This window comes from Molossus molossus, unplaced genomic scaffold (genome assembly GCF_014108415.1).
Source record: "Molossus molossus isolate mMolMol1 unplaced genomic scaffold, mMolMol1.p scaffold_m16_p_2, whole genome shotgun sequence".
NCBI classification, from domain to species: Eukaryota; Metazoa; Chordata; class Mammalia; order Chiroptera; family Molossidae; genus Molossus; species Molossus molossus.
The window spans coordinates 63,738,948-63,755,347 of NW_023425355.1; the positions used below are offsets into that span (position 1 = coordinate 63,738,948).

The 16,400-nt window shown below is 36.8% G+C and overlaps 1 protein-coding gene across 5 annotated transcripts in view; it reads right to left on the reverse strand.

Moving 5' to 3' along the window:
- Positions 1 to 2,060: 2,060 nt before the first annotated feature.
- Positions 2,061 to 16,400, reverse strand: part of ENOX2 (ecto-NOX disulfide-thiol exchanger 2) — a 271,300-nt gene continuing 256,960 nt past the window's right edge. For 3 of the 5 annotated variants that reach the window (XM_036271451.1, XM_036271450.1, XM_036271453.1), the window contains 4 exons: positions 13,201 to 13,308; positions 9,381 to 9,489; positions 6,468 to 6,553; positions 2,061 to 2,924 (listed from right to left, as the gene is read on the reverse strand). In XM_036271451.1, the coding sequence (XP_036127344.1) occupies positions 2,793 to 2,924; positions 6,468 to 6,553; positions 9,381 to 9,489; positions 13,201 to 13,308 (435 nt within the window). In that variant the 3' untranslated portion in view covers positions 2,061 to 2,792. The remainder of the gene's footprint in view (positions 2,925 to 6,467; positions 6,554 to 9,380; positions 9,490 to 13,200; positions 13,309 to 16,400) is intronic. The other 2 variants (XM_036271454.1, XM_036271455.1) reach the window with 2 other exon arrangements.

The following is a 16,400-nucleotide window of genomic DNA, read 5'->3' on the forward strand; positions in this document are numbered from 1 at the left end:
TCAGATATCTCCTGCAGCAGAATTTTCCCTGATACATCTCCTAGGGGAAGAGAAACACAGGAAAAAAATAAACAAATAGGACTACAAACTAAAAACTTCTGCATAGCAAAAGAAACCATCAACCAAGTGAAAAGGGAACCCACTGGATGGGAGAATATATTCACCAATGATATATCAGATAAGGGGTTAATTTCCAAAATATCTAAAGAACTTATACAACTCGATACCAGGAAGATAAATAATTCAATTAAAAATGGGCAAAGAACCTGAATAGACATTTCTCCAAAGAGGACATATACATGGCCAATAGACATATGAAACTGTTCAATGTCACTAGTCATCAGAGAGATGAAAATTAAAACCACAATATCACCTCACACTTGCCGGAATGGCTATCATCAATAAATCAATAAACAAGTGTTGGTGAGGATATGGAGAAAAAGGAACCCTCATTCACTGTTGGTGGGAATGCAGACCGGTGCAGCCATGTGGAAAGCAATATGGTGATACCTCCAAAAATTAAAAATGGAACTGCCTTATGGCTCCACAATCACACTTCTGGGAATATAGCCTAAGAATCCTGAAACACCAATTTGAAAGAATATATGCACCCCTATATTCTTAGCAGTGTTATTTACAGTAGCCAATATCTGGAAACAGCCCAAGTATCCATCAGTAGATGAGTGGATAAAAAGGCTGTTGTACATTTACACAGTGGAATAGTATGCAGCCATAAAAAGGAAGGAGATCTTACCTTTTGAGACAGTATGGGTGTACCTGGAAATTATTTTGCTAAGTGAAATAAGACAGAAAAAGACGAATACCATATGATCTCGTATGTGGCATCTCATAAACAAAATAAATGATCAAAAGAAACAGAGGCATGGATACATGGAACAGACTGACAGCTGTCAGAAATGACAGGGGAGGAGGGGACTGGATGAAAGATAGTGAAGGGATTAGCCAAAGAATATATATGCATAATCCATAGACACAGAAAGCATTGTGGTGATGGCCAGAGGGAAGGGGTGGGACACTGGGTATATGTTGGCAAAGTTGGGGGGGGGGCAACGGGTACATCTGTAATAATATCAACAATAACAATAAAGTTAAACATATCTCTTAAACACATAAAAAGGAAGAAATAATTGATAAGTGGCAACATTCCCTTGAGTTCATAGATATTGTTAAAATAATACAGTCCAGGACACTTAGACAGATGAATAAATGCCTTTTGTAGTGTTGATGACAGAGATGCTTTAGTGAGGAAACTAGTAAAAATATCCCTGGCTTCCTGCTGGTGCTACAGCTGGGTGTTTAAGGTGGAAGCCAGCTTCAGCTTCAGTGGGCTGCCATGGAACCCTATTTGTAGTTGTCAAGGCAGAAGGTTAACATCTTCTAACATCCTAGTAACTAAAAGGAAGAAACTGAGATGATTTACTGAAGGATTACTTAGAGAGCAAGTAATTCAAAACAGAACACCAAATTGAGGTATAAAAAAAGAATATTTATCTTTTAAAAATACAACTTTGAACACTACTGACATCTCATTTACAAAGTATTTTCCTTAAATACTCTTCATCAGCTTTGCTTACTTAGTTATTTTTAGTTATTACTCAATTATTTTGAATCAAGATTCAAGGAAGGGCATGACTGGGTTATTATAAGCACCACCAACACCAAAAGAAAAGATCATCTTTGCATCAAGATACTAGCCCCACATTCTCATTTTTCCCTTTCTCTTGTATCAAGCAGGCTCTTCTAACTGCCACTGCAATCTGGAGATCTCCCTAGCACTCTAGGTGGAGCTGACCTATTTGCAGGAAGCCTCACACACACACTGGCTCAGTATTCATTCATTACCAAGTGTTTTCTATTAATACTGATAGCAACGCTTTGCAAACATTCAACATGAAGTAAACATAGTATTTACAGCAGTACACTGTTTGCAATTCAACACACTGACAGCAGAAGAAAAGGGACCACAGACTTTGTATGAAGGCCAGAGGGAAAACATTAAAATACATCCCCTTTGCTAATGTGTGTGTGCATGTGTTTTAATTCATAGAAAACTAAACATGCTGTCCTTTAAAATTAGACTATTTACAAGGTGATTCTGAATAGCACATACAAATGCCAGTCATACTGGACAGTTGTTTTCTGCACATAAACCTTTTATCTGGTATATTAGAGAAAATAAGTTTGGAACAATTTCCAACATTTGTTTGACAGTAATTTTGCAAAAGCCACAAATCATGCTTTGTCTTTTAAAAGGTGAACCTGGTCAAGCACCTTTTAGAAGACATTGAAGTGTTATTCACTTACTAGTGATTAGAAAGATGTCAGTTATGGAGTACCTAGTGCTCCTCCCATTCCTTTTACCAGTAGCAACATTAATGTGAAGAGGTTTTGAAACAGAAAGCACATACAAATCATCAAATTATTTCAGTTAAAAGTGTTTAAAAAGTACCAAAGTCTACAACAGTAGTGCAGACATCAAAAACACCCTAAATACTCTTTAGCCCCAGGCCCTTTTCAATACTACTAATAAAAAAGACAATTGAAAGAAAGGGAGAACCTTACAGCACTTGAGGTTTGAGTCAACTTCTTTTTAGGGCCTGTAACTCAAGGTGCTGCTCTAGGATCCTTATTTTAAATCAAAATAGATTTCAGGAATGAATTGACAAATTTAAAGCAATTTCCACTTGAAAACCATTGAAAATACAAATCACTTTCTAAGCTTGTCCAACACACATTTATTTTGAGGATCCCAGGTTTTTAGGCAGACGAATTCAAGTCAGTTTCAAGCCCTCAAAGCCACAGAATTTCCATCTCTTCTCCAGACTGGCTCCAACTCCAGTCATTTCTTGCTTGAAGGTATGCTGAAGTCTGCTCATGAGACATTCCACATCACTGGTGCAGATCTGTGGACAGAGGGGACATCTCCATTCAAAACCAGTTTTACCTTCCTAATCTGGTTCTTTTCCTCCTAATGGTACCAACTTTAGGATGCTGATACATACATGTATGTTGGGGGGTGGGTTAATATCTTCCCCGTCCTTGTACATGGGTATGTGTTAGGTGAGTGGCTTCCAGATGGCAGCCTTTTTCTGTCATGACCACTAGACAGAGTCCACTGAGTTTTCTTTTTGCTTATGTGTTTCATAATTGCTTTATTAAATAAAGTGTTAAGTATAATTTGCATATAATAAATTCATTTATTTACATGTTGATGAGTTTTAGTAAATTTATGCAATTGTATATAATATACAATTGCATAAATTTATACAATTTTACAGCTGTCATCACAATTTAGTTTTGGAACATTCCATCATCTCCAAAATGTTTCTTTGTGCTCCTTTGCATTTAATTCTCACTCCCAATTCCTGATTCAGATTTTGTCACTTTGGTTTTATATTTTCTGAAAATTACACATATGTATAAACATACAATATATAGTCTTTTGTGACTAGTTTCTTTGCTTCAAATGATGTTTTTGACATTGATCACCACCGAGCTTTATTTTTGATGAGATTTATTCATCATTCCTTTTTATATTAATAAAAATGTATTAAATACTACTAATTGTATAACCTTTTATAATTTAATTTTTCAATTACAGTTTGCATTTAATATTATTTTGTATCATTTTCAGGTGTACAACATAGTAGTTAGACAATCATACAGTTTACAAAGCATTCCCCTTGATATTTCAGTATCCACCTGGCACCATTCAGTTATTACAATATTGTTAACTATATTTCTTGTGCTATACTTTACATCCTATGACTATTCTGTAACTACCAATTAGTACTTCTTTAATCCCTTTGTGTTTTTTGCCCAGTCACCCACCTCCCTCCCCTTTGGCAACCATCAGTCTGTTCTCACATCTATGAGTCTGTTTTGGTTTTGTTTATTTTGTTCTTTAGATTCCACATATATGTAAAATCATATGGTATTAATCTTTTTCTATCTGACTTATTTCATGTAGCATAATATGCTGCAGGTCCATCCATGTTGTTGCATGTGGTAAGAATCCATTCTTTTTAATGGTCGAGTAATATTCCATTGTACCCTACTTTTTTATCCACTCATCTATTTATTGACACTTGGGTTGCTTCCATATCTTGGCTATTGTAAATAATGCTGCAATGAACATATGGGTGCATATATTCTTTCAAATTAGTGTTTTGAGTTTCTTCAGATATATACCCAGAAATAGAATGGCTGGGTCATGAGGCAGTTCCATTTAAAATTTTTTTGGGAACCTCCATACTGTTTTCCAACTCTGAGTTTTCTGTTGGAAAGAGCTGATACCAGCCATAATGAAGAGACTTGGGTTTGCAGCCAGTTAAATGGAAACAGATCAGTGTTGATGATGCTATGTGCAGGCTTACTGAAGCTTCAAAGCCTTTTGGGAAAAGAGTGAGGTAGAATGGCTGCCACCAGGCCAGAATTCTCCACACATGCATTAGTTCACAAATGAAAAGTGATAGGGGTAGAGAATGCTGTGAGTTCCTAATTCCATGCATTGTCTTCCTCTCCAATCTCTCTCTCTCTCTCTCTCTCTCTCTCTCTCTCTCATGCACATTCACTCACATCAATATAAAAACAAAACCAAATCTTTGGACCTCTTTAGGGCTTGCTTTGCTTCAAGTGGTCTTTATATTAGTAGCAACCTTCCTAACTATGAATGTGGGTACTAGGGTTTGACAGAAAAGCAATGGGGGATCCTTATAGAAACCCCAAATTGCCACCACACTAAATATTCCTGAAGCTGGAGGGAGGGTCCTCATCAGTTATGTTGATACCATTGTAGGCTTTCTTTTAGAGGTCCTGGCATTACTCTGGCAGGAAGCTGCTCAGGAGGACCTGGGTCTGGACTAGGAGAGAGATAAAGCTTTTTCCCAGTGCTAGTAGTAGACTGTATTCCAGTTAAGTGAAATCACATTGCAGAGTATCATATACAGTTGAACCCCCAATTCAAAAAACATAAATATGTAATTTTTACTGACATATACATATGGTATAGCTGAAGCATAGGTATAGAAAAGGGTCTGAAATAAAGATATGCCAAACTGTTAACAGTGGTTATCTTTGAGGGTTGGGATTATGAGGAACTTGCCCTTTACTATATTTCTGTATAACTTATATTAATGTTTTTATTATATTATATTTTATTTTTAGAGGGAGAAGGAGAGATAGAAACATCAGTGAAAGAGAATTATTGATCAGCTGCCTCCTGCACACCCCCCCACTGGGGATCGAGTCTGCAATTCTGCAACCTGGGCACATGCTCTGACTGGAAATCTAACCAGTGACCTCCAGTTTCATGGGTCGATGCTCAACCACTGAGCCACACCAGCTGATATGACTTACATTTTTAGACAATATGTATGCATTATTTTTACAATTTTTAAAAAAAGAACCAGATCATTTTTACTGATATATAGTTCAATGTTATACCACTTCAACTGACTACTTGGCCCTGGTGCTCACAATTCATCCCTCCTTTCACTGCCAAGTGGGACATTTCATTGCAGAAGAACATTATTACCCAGATATTAATGAGGGGTGAGTGCCAGCTAGAACTGAAACAAATGCCACAAGGATTATGTATCACCATAGCTGGATTGTCGAATGGGCCAGTGCCTCTGTTAAGAGGACATATACTTAAATGACAACATTGTGGACATCCAATGGAACTTCTCAAAAGGCCCGGATCCTGTGAAATAGTGAGGACAATCCATGAGCAATTTTAACTGAATGCTGCTTCTGAAAAAAATCTATCATGAGTTTATTTATCCTAAGGAGTCAAGAGTTCCCTCCTCCTTCAATGAGGCATCCCTGACCCTCTAGGGAGGTAGCACTTACTTGTGCTCCTGATGCTTTGTGAGTTCCCATAGGATGTCATCCAGGGAAGGAAGAAGCTCATAAGATCAGCTCTGAGTAAATAATCTGTCTGTGTTATAGACTTATTGTTTCATCTTTTTTTTTCTCTCCCTTGATTGTTTTACCATAGATAATGGCATTGGTGATACTGATGGTTGGGGAGGTGGCTGGAGTAAGACTTCCAATTTGGAGAATTAACATTTGTTCATTGTTATAGGCCCAGGGCAAATGATTGATTTTTGAGAAATGTTGGTTAATTTATAGCTTATATGTAAATTAAGAGAAAGAAAATTAATTCTCTTAATATGTATCTTGGAAGTTGGGTGGTCAAATCATTCAGGTTTGCCCAGGATTTCCCAAGTTTTAGCATTGGAAGTCCCACATTCCAGGAAACCCCTCAGTCCCAAGCAAACAGAGACAGATGTTGCCAGAGAGAGGTTCCACACTGAACTACAGTGAGAGAATAGGTGAGGAACATATCCTTAGAGCAAATGCTAATGACTTATATATGCTTGAGGAGAGTAAGGTCACCTCTCCACCAAGAACCCTACATCCCATTTCAGGCCCCCACATACCTTATTATCTAGACGGTGCAAGTAGGAACAGATGTATTCAATGCTTGCTCCAAATGGGTGAACATGAAGGAATGTGGAGATAATCCCTATAAAGACAATACCATGGAGGTTACACTTGAGAAATATATTATTTGAGATGCCACATGATAATGTATAGCAACAGCTAACTCATGTACAACATACTATGAACTGGGCACTATTCTAAGTTTACATCTATTCATTTAATCTTTATAACAAACATATGAGGTAGGTATTACCATCCTCATTTCGCAGATGAGGAGGCAATGAAGCACAGAAAATTTAAGCAACCTGCCCAAGGTCACACAGCTGGTAAGTGGCAGGGCTGGTATTTGAACCCAGACAATCACTCTTAACATACTACCTCTCACTATAGAAAAGCTGGCATTTGAGAAGTCACTTCCATCATTTTTGATGGCTAAAGATGATCTGAGGTCTATATTGTACAATGAATTTAGAATTTTACAATGAATTTAGATTGTGCTAGGTTTTTATAGTTTCTCTGCACAGTTTTTAAACTGGGCTTTAGCCTCTTATGTGTTAATGTCTTGTGGTAAAAGTAAAAATCATGTACTTTGCCTGATTAATCTTGTGCCTCTCACAAGAGAATTTTCTGATTGTACTTGTTTTATTCTGTATCTCTATAAGAAAAGCCCCTTCCTCCTCTGCTGTTCAAGTGGTCACTAGCATTTTGTTTGCGCTCAAAGCCCTGAATCATAGAATTCTCATGGCAGTTTACAGCTTCCAGGAATGGTCATAATTTCTACTCAGCACAACTGTGGGGTGATCGGCAACTATATATACTGCCTTGATTGTTCTTGCCATCAGGTTAATTGTTCTAATACTTCTTTTGTTCAAAAGTCTACTATTTATTTCTTTACATTTTTTAAATTCACCTCCTTTCTTAAGATCTCACATACCTCAAATAGACCCAGAATTCAGTTTGCTGAAAACTGCCAGGAAATAAAAGCTAAATATGATTTAGTTCATAAACTCCAACTTATCTCTATCACTGTTAGAGACTGAGAAAGAATATTGTAAGTTTAAATTGTAGCTTGAAGTTCAAATCAGTTCTTTGTAAAAATACTCCAAATATCAAATGGAGAGTGATAGGTTGGAGAATCCAGGAGGAACTGACTATTGGTAGGGCTCAAAATCTGTTCAAAATGGATGTCATTACTTACAACACTTCTTTATTCTTAAATGACATGGCAAATAGATTTTCTAAACACTGACTCAAGCTGAGAAACTTAAACTCTGAAGAAGACAGTCTATGTTCAAAGGAATTCTAGGTGCTTTGGTCAAGATAGGCTGTCAAATGCCAAGAAACAACTCCATATATTTCAAAACACCACATAGTTTTTGTTGGTTCATACCCAAAGAACCAATTTAAAAAATAGGTTTTCCATTCTCTCTGTCAGCTCAACTACTTTCTTTAGAAAAACAAAACAAGAAACACTTATCTTAAGAATCTTTGTTTCTAGAACTATCCATTTACAGAAGCTTCCTCCTACCCACAGCTCTTCTCTGTGTCATGCCAATTTGTTAAAGAACTTTGAGTTGGAAAAAGGAAATAAGTTATCACTTTTCTTGAAGACTCTATGGCAGATCTCACTGTGCATATTTATTAACATGTCAAACTGTTAAATCTTTGTATAATATCCATTACCAAAGGAGGCAGATATTTTTTAAATATGCAGAAGTCAATCAGTGTGGAGAACTTTTGAGATAGTGGTGGGGCTACTGTGTGGCTCAGCTTCCTAGAAGGCAGCTAGAATTATCTGTTGAAACCCCAGATAAGCACTCTCCCGCTCTTTTAAAAATCCTCACCCAAGGATATTTTTCCATTTATCTTCAGACAGAGTGGTGATGGGAGAGAGAGAGAGAGAGAGAGAGAGAGAGAGAGAGAGAGAGAGAGACAGACAGACATCGACGTGAGAGAAACACACATCGACTGGTTGCCTCCCACATGACTCCAACCAGGACTGGGGATTGAATCGCAACCGAGGTTCGTGCCCTTGACTAGAATCAAACCCGTGACTCTTTGGTCTGTGGGCCAATGCTCTAACCACTGAGAAAACCAGCCAAGGCCAGATCAGCCCCTTTTAAATGACAAAATATTTTATAGGATCTCAATCTGCCCCTGTTCTCCAAATGGAATATAAATAAACAAGCATCTGTAAATAGTGCTGTAAGTGCAAAATGGTTCACATTTATTGAGGTCTTAATATGGGCTGGGCATTGTGTAAAATGATTTAGGTGAATTATTGTATTTAATACTCACAGCTGCCCATTGAAATATTATTATGCCCATTTTACAGATGGAAGAATGAAAGTTCAGGATGGAAATGCTGGCATCAAAACAGGAAGCCAGGTCTGTCTGATTCCTTAATCATGTGTGCTATCTTGCCTTTTTGAATAAATTTCTATATAAGGAGAGCAACTGTAGCAATTATTTAATCAGAATCCACCACTGTCCAACGTTTATAGATAGTGTTGAGTCATCTGCCAGTAACTTGGAAAACTTAAGAGAGGCACACACTTCCTCTGGAGGTTCATCTGGAAAAGCTGTCTGCTACTGTCGCTTGAATGGGACTAAGAAAGGCTCAGCTAACCTTGCATACAAATTTTAAAAATCTACAAAATGTTTCTCTAGTGGACCCCTTCTTAGCATAGTGCTTATAGCTTCACATTTGATGTGGCAGTAGCCACAAGAAGCTTGAAGAGGGCTGGGAACTGCTGTTATAATTTTTATTGAAATTTGTACTTGTTCTTATCCTGTAAGTCTTCAGGACTCTGGGTCCTTGCGCTGTCATGCTTCATAAATGCTTGGCGTGTGCTTATTCATCTCTGCACTGCATTCTATACATTGTATGTATTTGTTAGCTTCCTTACCCACTAGGAGTGCTTCACGTTCAGATTTGATAGGACTGCTGTTCAGGGTCTTCTCAAGAGGGTAGTCACTATCCTGGCTCGATACACACAGTCTAAAAGCACAGTTTTCCTGTGGGAATAATATGCTTCTTGAGTCAGTTCACCTTATTTGGTAACAGGCGTGGTTTCAATTACACAATAGGAAACTTCTGTAACACAGCACCCTAAAAGCAATACTGTCCAATTTTGATTTTTTAATGGGAGGAAAGAAAGCAGCATAAATTACAAAGGCATCCCAGATACTCTAAAGCTTTTTTATACTATGGCTTCATAACACAGAACAAATTAGACATTCATCTTCACCAGTTTTAGTTTTCTGCCTTCATCATTCTTGACTCTATACAAGTAATCTGAAGAACCAGATCCAACATTTACTGCATCCTAGATGCCAGACACTTTTAGGTATATATTATCTCCATTCTACAGATGAGAAAAGTGGGGATCAGATAAATTAAATAAATTGCCTAAAATTACATTGCTAGGAAGGTAGAGCCTGGATTTCATCCCAAACCATCCACTGTTAAAAGGACCATTCTTTCTTATTTTGGGTCCACATTGTGCTAAAGGTAAGTCCCACCTCAGAATGGATAATCTATAATTTAGCTAATCCATTCACGGGTAATCAACTTTTGGCTTTTGAACTAAAAATTAGAGTCTCTATTTATTGACCATAAACTCTATCTCTTCTCTCTGATAAGGCCATTATCAGTTAGGATATTCCTTACTTTACAGCAAGAAATGGCCATGACCAAAAATATTACTTAGTGCCATTCATTGTTGTTGCAAGTTTGTGCTTTCTGAGCATAGCAGGCATGTTTCATAAGAGATATTCAGGTAAAATTTATGACCAGCAATCAAAATGAAATATACCTTGTGACTTTCTTTCTCTCTTTGGGTACTGAGAACATCTTTTCTGTATAATAAGTATGAAGGAAAAGACTTCAGGAGAAAAATAAAATAAAAGAAATCACTGCTTCAGTCTCACTGCTATTGTAAAAGAATATGCTGGGGATCTGCTCCTGTGGGGTGCAGATCATGCCTGACTCAGATGCTTTGTCACTTCTTCCCTTCCAAAAGCCTTCAGCAGGGACAGATTTCCTTCTGTTTTCTTTAAAGATGTCTTCAAAGCTTCCAGGATGCTGCCTCTGGTCTATGCTGCCAGACATGATCTTTTTTGGATTTACAGGCTTCATAACTATAGTTAGAAAGGAAATCTTTCTTGATGACCTACTCAATATTTGGCTTTTAGAGTCTAATCCAAGTAGTAATTATCATGTCAAGTATGATTTATACTACTGGTTCGCTTCTAAGTACAACTGCTTCTAACCCCTTTAAAACATTAAATGATCTAGTAAGCCATTCCTAAATCTGAGAGTTTAACAGATTCTGGGTGATTTAAGATATAAAGACATCCTGAGAATTTCTAGCCATCTTGAATAAAAATGTAGCATTATTGAAACTTGACTTCAGTTTTATTATATAGCTGGCATTTAAAAATTAGAAGGTATATTGAAGAGATGCTTATCACCTTTAATTTTACTAGCAGATTTAAAGAAGTAGTTCTTTCTGTAGTAAGGCACATATAAATCACATTGTTATATTGTAAAACACTGACAATAAGTCACACCATGGTTTACTGTCAAACAACCCAAACAAAAACAACAACAAAAAATCCCTTTTCACTGAAACTTGTTGCCTTCCCTTCAACCTAAAATTACTTTTGCAGTCTAATGTGATGGCACTTTGCTTCCTAACCTAATTGTGTCAGGTTGAAATATTTGGTCACGAATCAGCTTCTCAGAGATCAGTTTATAATGTACTGTCATTACTTTTTCTGAAAGAAGCTTTGCTTAAAATAACAGAAAAAAACATATTCTGATTATCAGTTGAATCCCTTTCCTTGTCCTCTTTAGCTGGTATGTCATGGTATATTTAGTTTCAGAATGGAAAACACTTAGACTTATGCATAATATGGCAACTTTCTTTTGTCATTTGACCTCTTGCTTCTTTAAATGAAATACTTTACAATGCAGACAGCTGCTTACATTAAAGCACTAAAATGCCCTTACACTAAAAATACCCTTAAGTAAATTTGTGATGTTAATCCTAAAGGGTAATTTTAAGCATAATTCAGTTAGCACAATCCCACATCTATCTATCCCTGTATGCATTGCATAAAATTACTACACACTACATTTTATGCAAAAAGCGAAACAACTCTGGGATATTTTAGAAGCTCTGATAATATGAAGAAAGTCCTGATAAATAGAGCAGCTTTGGCACTGTTCAATAGAAAGCTTGATAAATAAATTTCTTTGGGATTATGCTTGTTTCTTTAATAGCACCCAAAAAACTGAAAAGTTAGTTGGTTTTATGAAGTAGATGAATTAAAAGCATATTGCAAATGGTCTCCAGAAGAAAACAGTTTCAATCATTTGTTTCAACTACCCCAGTTCTTAATGGCACTCTGGGAAAAGTCACTATGCTGGCACACAAAGTCAGGACCCCTATATAGATTGCATCTTCCTGAGCTAAGCACACAAAATAAAGAGCATGAGCTCTTGTGGAACTGTAGCATTGTTGATTTCTGGCTCTTATCGTAAGAGCCTAATATTCTTTTCCTTCTGAGACATTAAAATCTGTCAGTTCTGGTCAATGAGCCTTCCTTTTCATAGAATAACTTCAGTTGAATGTTCAGGCATAAAATAAATTAAAGAGGTATGATGGAGACACCATTAGTAGACTTTACACATCCTTAAATAGACTGGTCACCTCATTCATGATTGTGATACATTAATCCATCCAGATGTTAATAGACTCTCTCAGAGGTCCTCACTGGTGTTTCTTATCACTGCAGATTCTCATTGGGCCAAGTCCCATCTTGCCTTCCCTGTTACTATTGTCTAGCTTTAGAATATGTTTTCTTGTTTGCTTTCCAAGGGTTTTCCCCTTTTGGTTTTGGCTATTTCACCTGAGGCTGCTCATTATTACAATAGATGAAGTGTCTGCCAAAAAAAAAAAAAGTAAATTTTCTAGTTGCTCCATGTTTCTTCCTTTAATGAAATGCTTAATTAAAGGTACTCTGTGTGTGTGTTGCCTTGGCTGGTTTGGCTTAGTGGTTGGAGTGTCAGCCTGGGTTCAGTTCCCGTAGGGGCACGTACCAAAAAAATAAAAATAAAAATAAAGGTACTCTGTATCACAGGAGTTTTCTATGTTGTTATTTGCTTGACAAGATTAAGTGTGCATGTGTATATTCTGGTCTTGACAAGATAAGGTGAACACTGGTCTCTTCCAAGAAGAAAGACTGAGAAATGTTAGGGATGTACTGATTTCTTATTCACTGCAAAGTACCACTCTTCAGAACCCTTAGAAATGCCAAGGACTCACACTTGAAAGCAGAGCCCTTGATTCAAGAATCACCCTGAAGATGGGGCTTTTAATCCCCAATCAACTAAACATTCCAAACATGTTCTTATTACAGCAACTTATAGGATATTTTCTTTCTTTTCTAAAAAATATGTTTTTATTGATTTTTCAAAGAGAGACAGAAACATCAATGTGAGAGAGAAACATCTATCGGCTGCCTCCTTCATGGCAACCACCAAGGATTGAGCCTGAAACCCAGGCATGTGCCCTGACTGGGAATCAAACCGGGACCTCTCAGTCCATGGGACGACACTCAATCTACTGGGCCACACCAGCCAGGCACCAGGACATTTTCATTGTCACTGAAAAGCGGGGAGATGGACAAGAAAAAAAGGTTCACTTAGGACTCATGTACCTTTTCTTTAAGATTTTCCAACATTTTTTCCACCTGTAACTTGTCATCTTTGATTTTTTCTAGTTCGGCTTCTTTCCTTTTGTATTCCTCTTGGACTTTGAGTAGATGCTACAAGAAAGACCAAAGACAATCAAATCTTAAGAAGTAACATTTCACTTAAAAACCTTAGCTGAAATTATATATTAGGCTGGCCTGCTTCACTTTACCCCAACACATATAATTATTTCTCCATTCAGAGATACTAAAGGGAAAATCAAGATGCTGTTCACTTAAAAATATTTTTATTTCATTCTTATGAACTTCTTTTGTGTTTGTTAATATTTTATTTTTATTTATTTTATTTTATCTTTTTTATTTAAATAATTTATTTATTTTTGTTACAGATGTTGCTCTATTTATCCCCACTGATACCCCCCTCCCTACCCTCCCTGCCATGTCCCCAGCTTTGTTGTCCATGTCCGTTGTTCATGTACATATGCATATAATTTCTGTGGTTTATCTCTCCCTGACCACCCCCTGTTCTGGGGATAGTCAGTCTATACCCCACGTCCATGTCTCTGGGACTACGCCATTCCTCAGACTGTTATGTTCATTATATTACACAAATAAGTGAGATCATATGATACTTGTCTTTCTCTATTTGGCTTGTTTTGCTTAGGATAATACTTTCCAGATCCCTCCATGTCGTCTCAAAGGATAAAAGATCTTTCGTTCTTACAGCTGCATAGTACTCCATTGTGTATATGTACCACAGCTTTTTTATCCATTCGTCTACTGATGGACACTTGGGCTGTTTCCACATCTTAGCTATTGTAAATAGTGCTGCTACAAACATGGGGTTACATGTATTCTTTCTGATTGGTGTTTCAGGCTTCTTTGGGTATATTCCTAAAAGTGGGATCACTGGGTCAAATGGAAGTTCAATTTTTAATTTTCTGAGGTAATATCATATTGTCTTTCATAGTGGCTTCATCTGTCTGCATTCCCATGAGCAGGGTACTAGAGTCCCCTTTTCTCCACACCCTTGCAAACACTTGTTGTTTGATGATTTGTTGATGGTGGCCATTCTGACAGGTGTGAGGTGATACCTCATTGTTGTTTAAATTTGCATCTCTCTGGTGATTAGTGATGTTGAGCATTTCTTCATATGCCTCTTAGCCATTTGTATGTCCTGTTTGGAGAGATGTCGATTTAGTTCCTCTGCCGATTTTTTAATTGGGTTCTTTGTCTTCCTTTTGTTGAGCTCTAAGAGCACTTTATACATATTGGAAATTAACCCCTTACGTGATGTATCATTGGCAATTATGCACCCCCATAGACTGGGTTGCCTTTCCTTTTTGGTGGTTGTTTCTTTTGCTGTGCAGAAGCTTTTGAGTTTGATGCAGTCACATGTGGTCATTTTCTCCTTTGTTTATGTTGCCTTACGTGATGTATCAGTGGAAATTCTGCTGCGTATGATGTCTGAAGTTTTGTTGCCTACATTTTCTTCTAGGATTTTTATAGATTCATGAGTGACATTTAAGTCTTTTAACCATTTTGAGTTTATTCTTGTGTATGGTGTAAGTTGATGGTCTAGTTTCATTTTTTTACATGTAGCTGTCCAATTTGTCCAACACCATTTATTGAAGAGGCTGTCATGACTCTACTGTATGCTCTTGCCCCCTTTGTCAAATATTAATTGAGCATATTGTCTTGGGTCCATTTCTGGGTTCTCTGTTCTGTTGCATTGATCTATCTGCCTGTTCTTGTGCCAGTACCAGGCTGTTTTGATTACAGTGGCTTTGTAGTATAACCTGAATCTGGTAATGTGATCCTCCAGCTTTGTTCTTTTCCAAGATTGCTGTGGCTATTCGGGGTCTTTTTTGGTTCCATATGAACTTTTGAAGTATTTGTTCTAGTTCTGTGAAGTATGTTGTTGGTATTTTGATGGGGATTGCATTGAATCTATAGATTGCTGTGGGTAGTATAGACATTTTAATGATGTTAATTCTTCCAATCCATGAACAGGGTATGTGCTTCCACTTTTTAATATGTTCCTCTATTTCTTTTTTCAATGACCTGTAGTTTTCAACAAATAGGTCCTTTATTTCTTTGGTTAAGTTTATTCCTAGGTATCTTAATTTTTTTGCTGCGATGGTAAATGAGATTGTTTTTTTAGTTTCTCTTTCTGTGAGTTCATCATTGGTATATAAAAATGCCTTAGATTTCTTGACATTAATTTTGTATCCTGCTACTTTGCCAAATTCATTTATTAAGTTGTTGTATAATTATTCATAATATTTGTTAATGATCCTTTGTATTTCTGTGGTGTCAGTTATTATTTCTCCTCTTTCATTACTGATTTTGTGTATTTGGGATCTCTCTCTTTGTTTCTTGCTGAGTCTAGCTAAGGGTCCATCAATCTTGTTTATCTTTTCAAAGAACCAGCTCTTTGTTTCCTTGATCCTTTGACTTGTTTTTTTCATCTCCACGTCATTTATTTCTGCTGTGATATTTACTATTTCCTTCCTTCTATTTTCTCTGGGGCTTTATTTTTGTTTGCTTTCTAGGTCTTTAAGTTGTGAGGTTAGATAGTCTATTAGAAATTTTTCTTGTTTCTTGAGGTAGGCCGGTAGTGCTATGAACTTTTCTTCTAGAACTGCTTTTGCTGTATCCCATAGATTTTGTGTTGTTGTGTGTTCATTTTCATGGGTTTCCAGGAAGTTTTTAATTTCTTCCTTGATCTCCTTGGTAACCCATTCATTGTTTAATAATATGCTATTTAGCCTCCATGTGTTCAAATGTCTTTGCATGTTCTTGTTACAATCAATTTCTAGTTGCATGCCATTGTGATCTGAGAAGATGCTTGATATGATTTCAATCTTCTTGAAGTTGTAGAGACTTAGTTCGTGCCCTAACATGTGGTATATCTTTGATTATGTCCCATATGCACTTGAGAAGAATGTAAATTCTGCAGTTGTGGGGTGTAATTCTCTGTAGATATCTATTACATTCATTTGATCTAGTGCTTCATTTAGAGTTTGTGTTTTTTTGTTAATTTTTTGTCTAGATGTTCTATCCAGTGATGTCAGTGGGGTGTTAAAGTCCCTCGCTATGATTGTATTGCTGTTGATTTCCTTTTGAAGTCTTCCAGAAGATTTTTAATATATGTTGGTGCTCCTATATTGGGTGCATATATGTTTACCAAGGTTATATCTTCC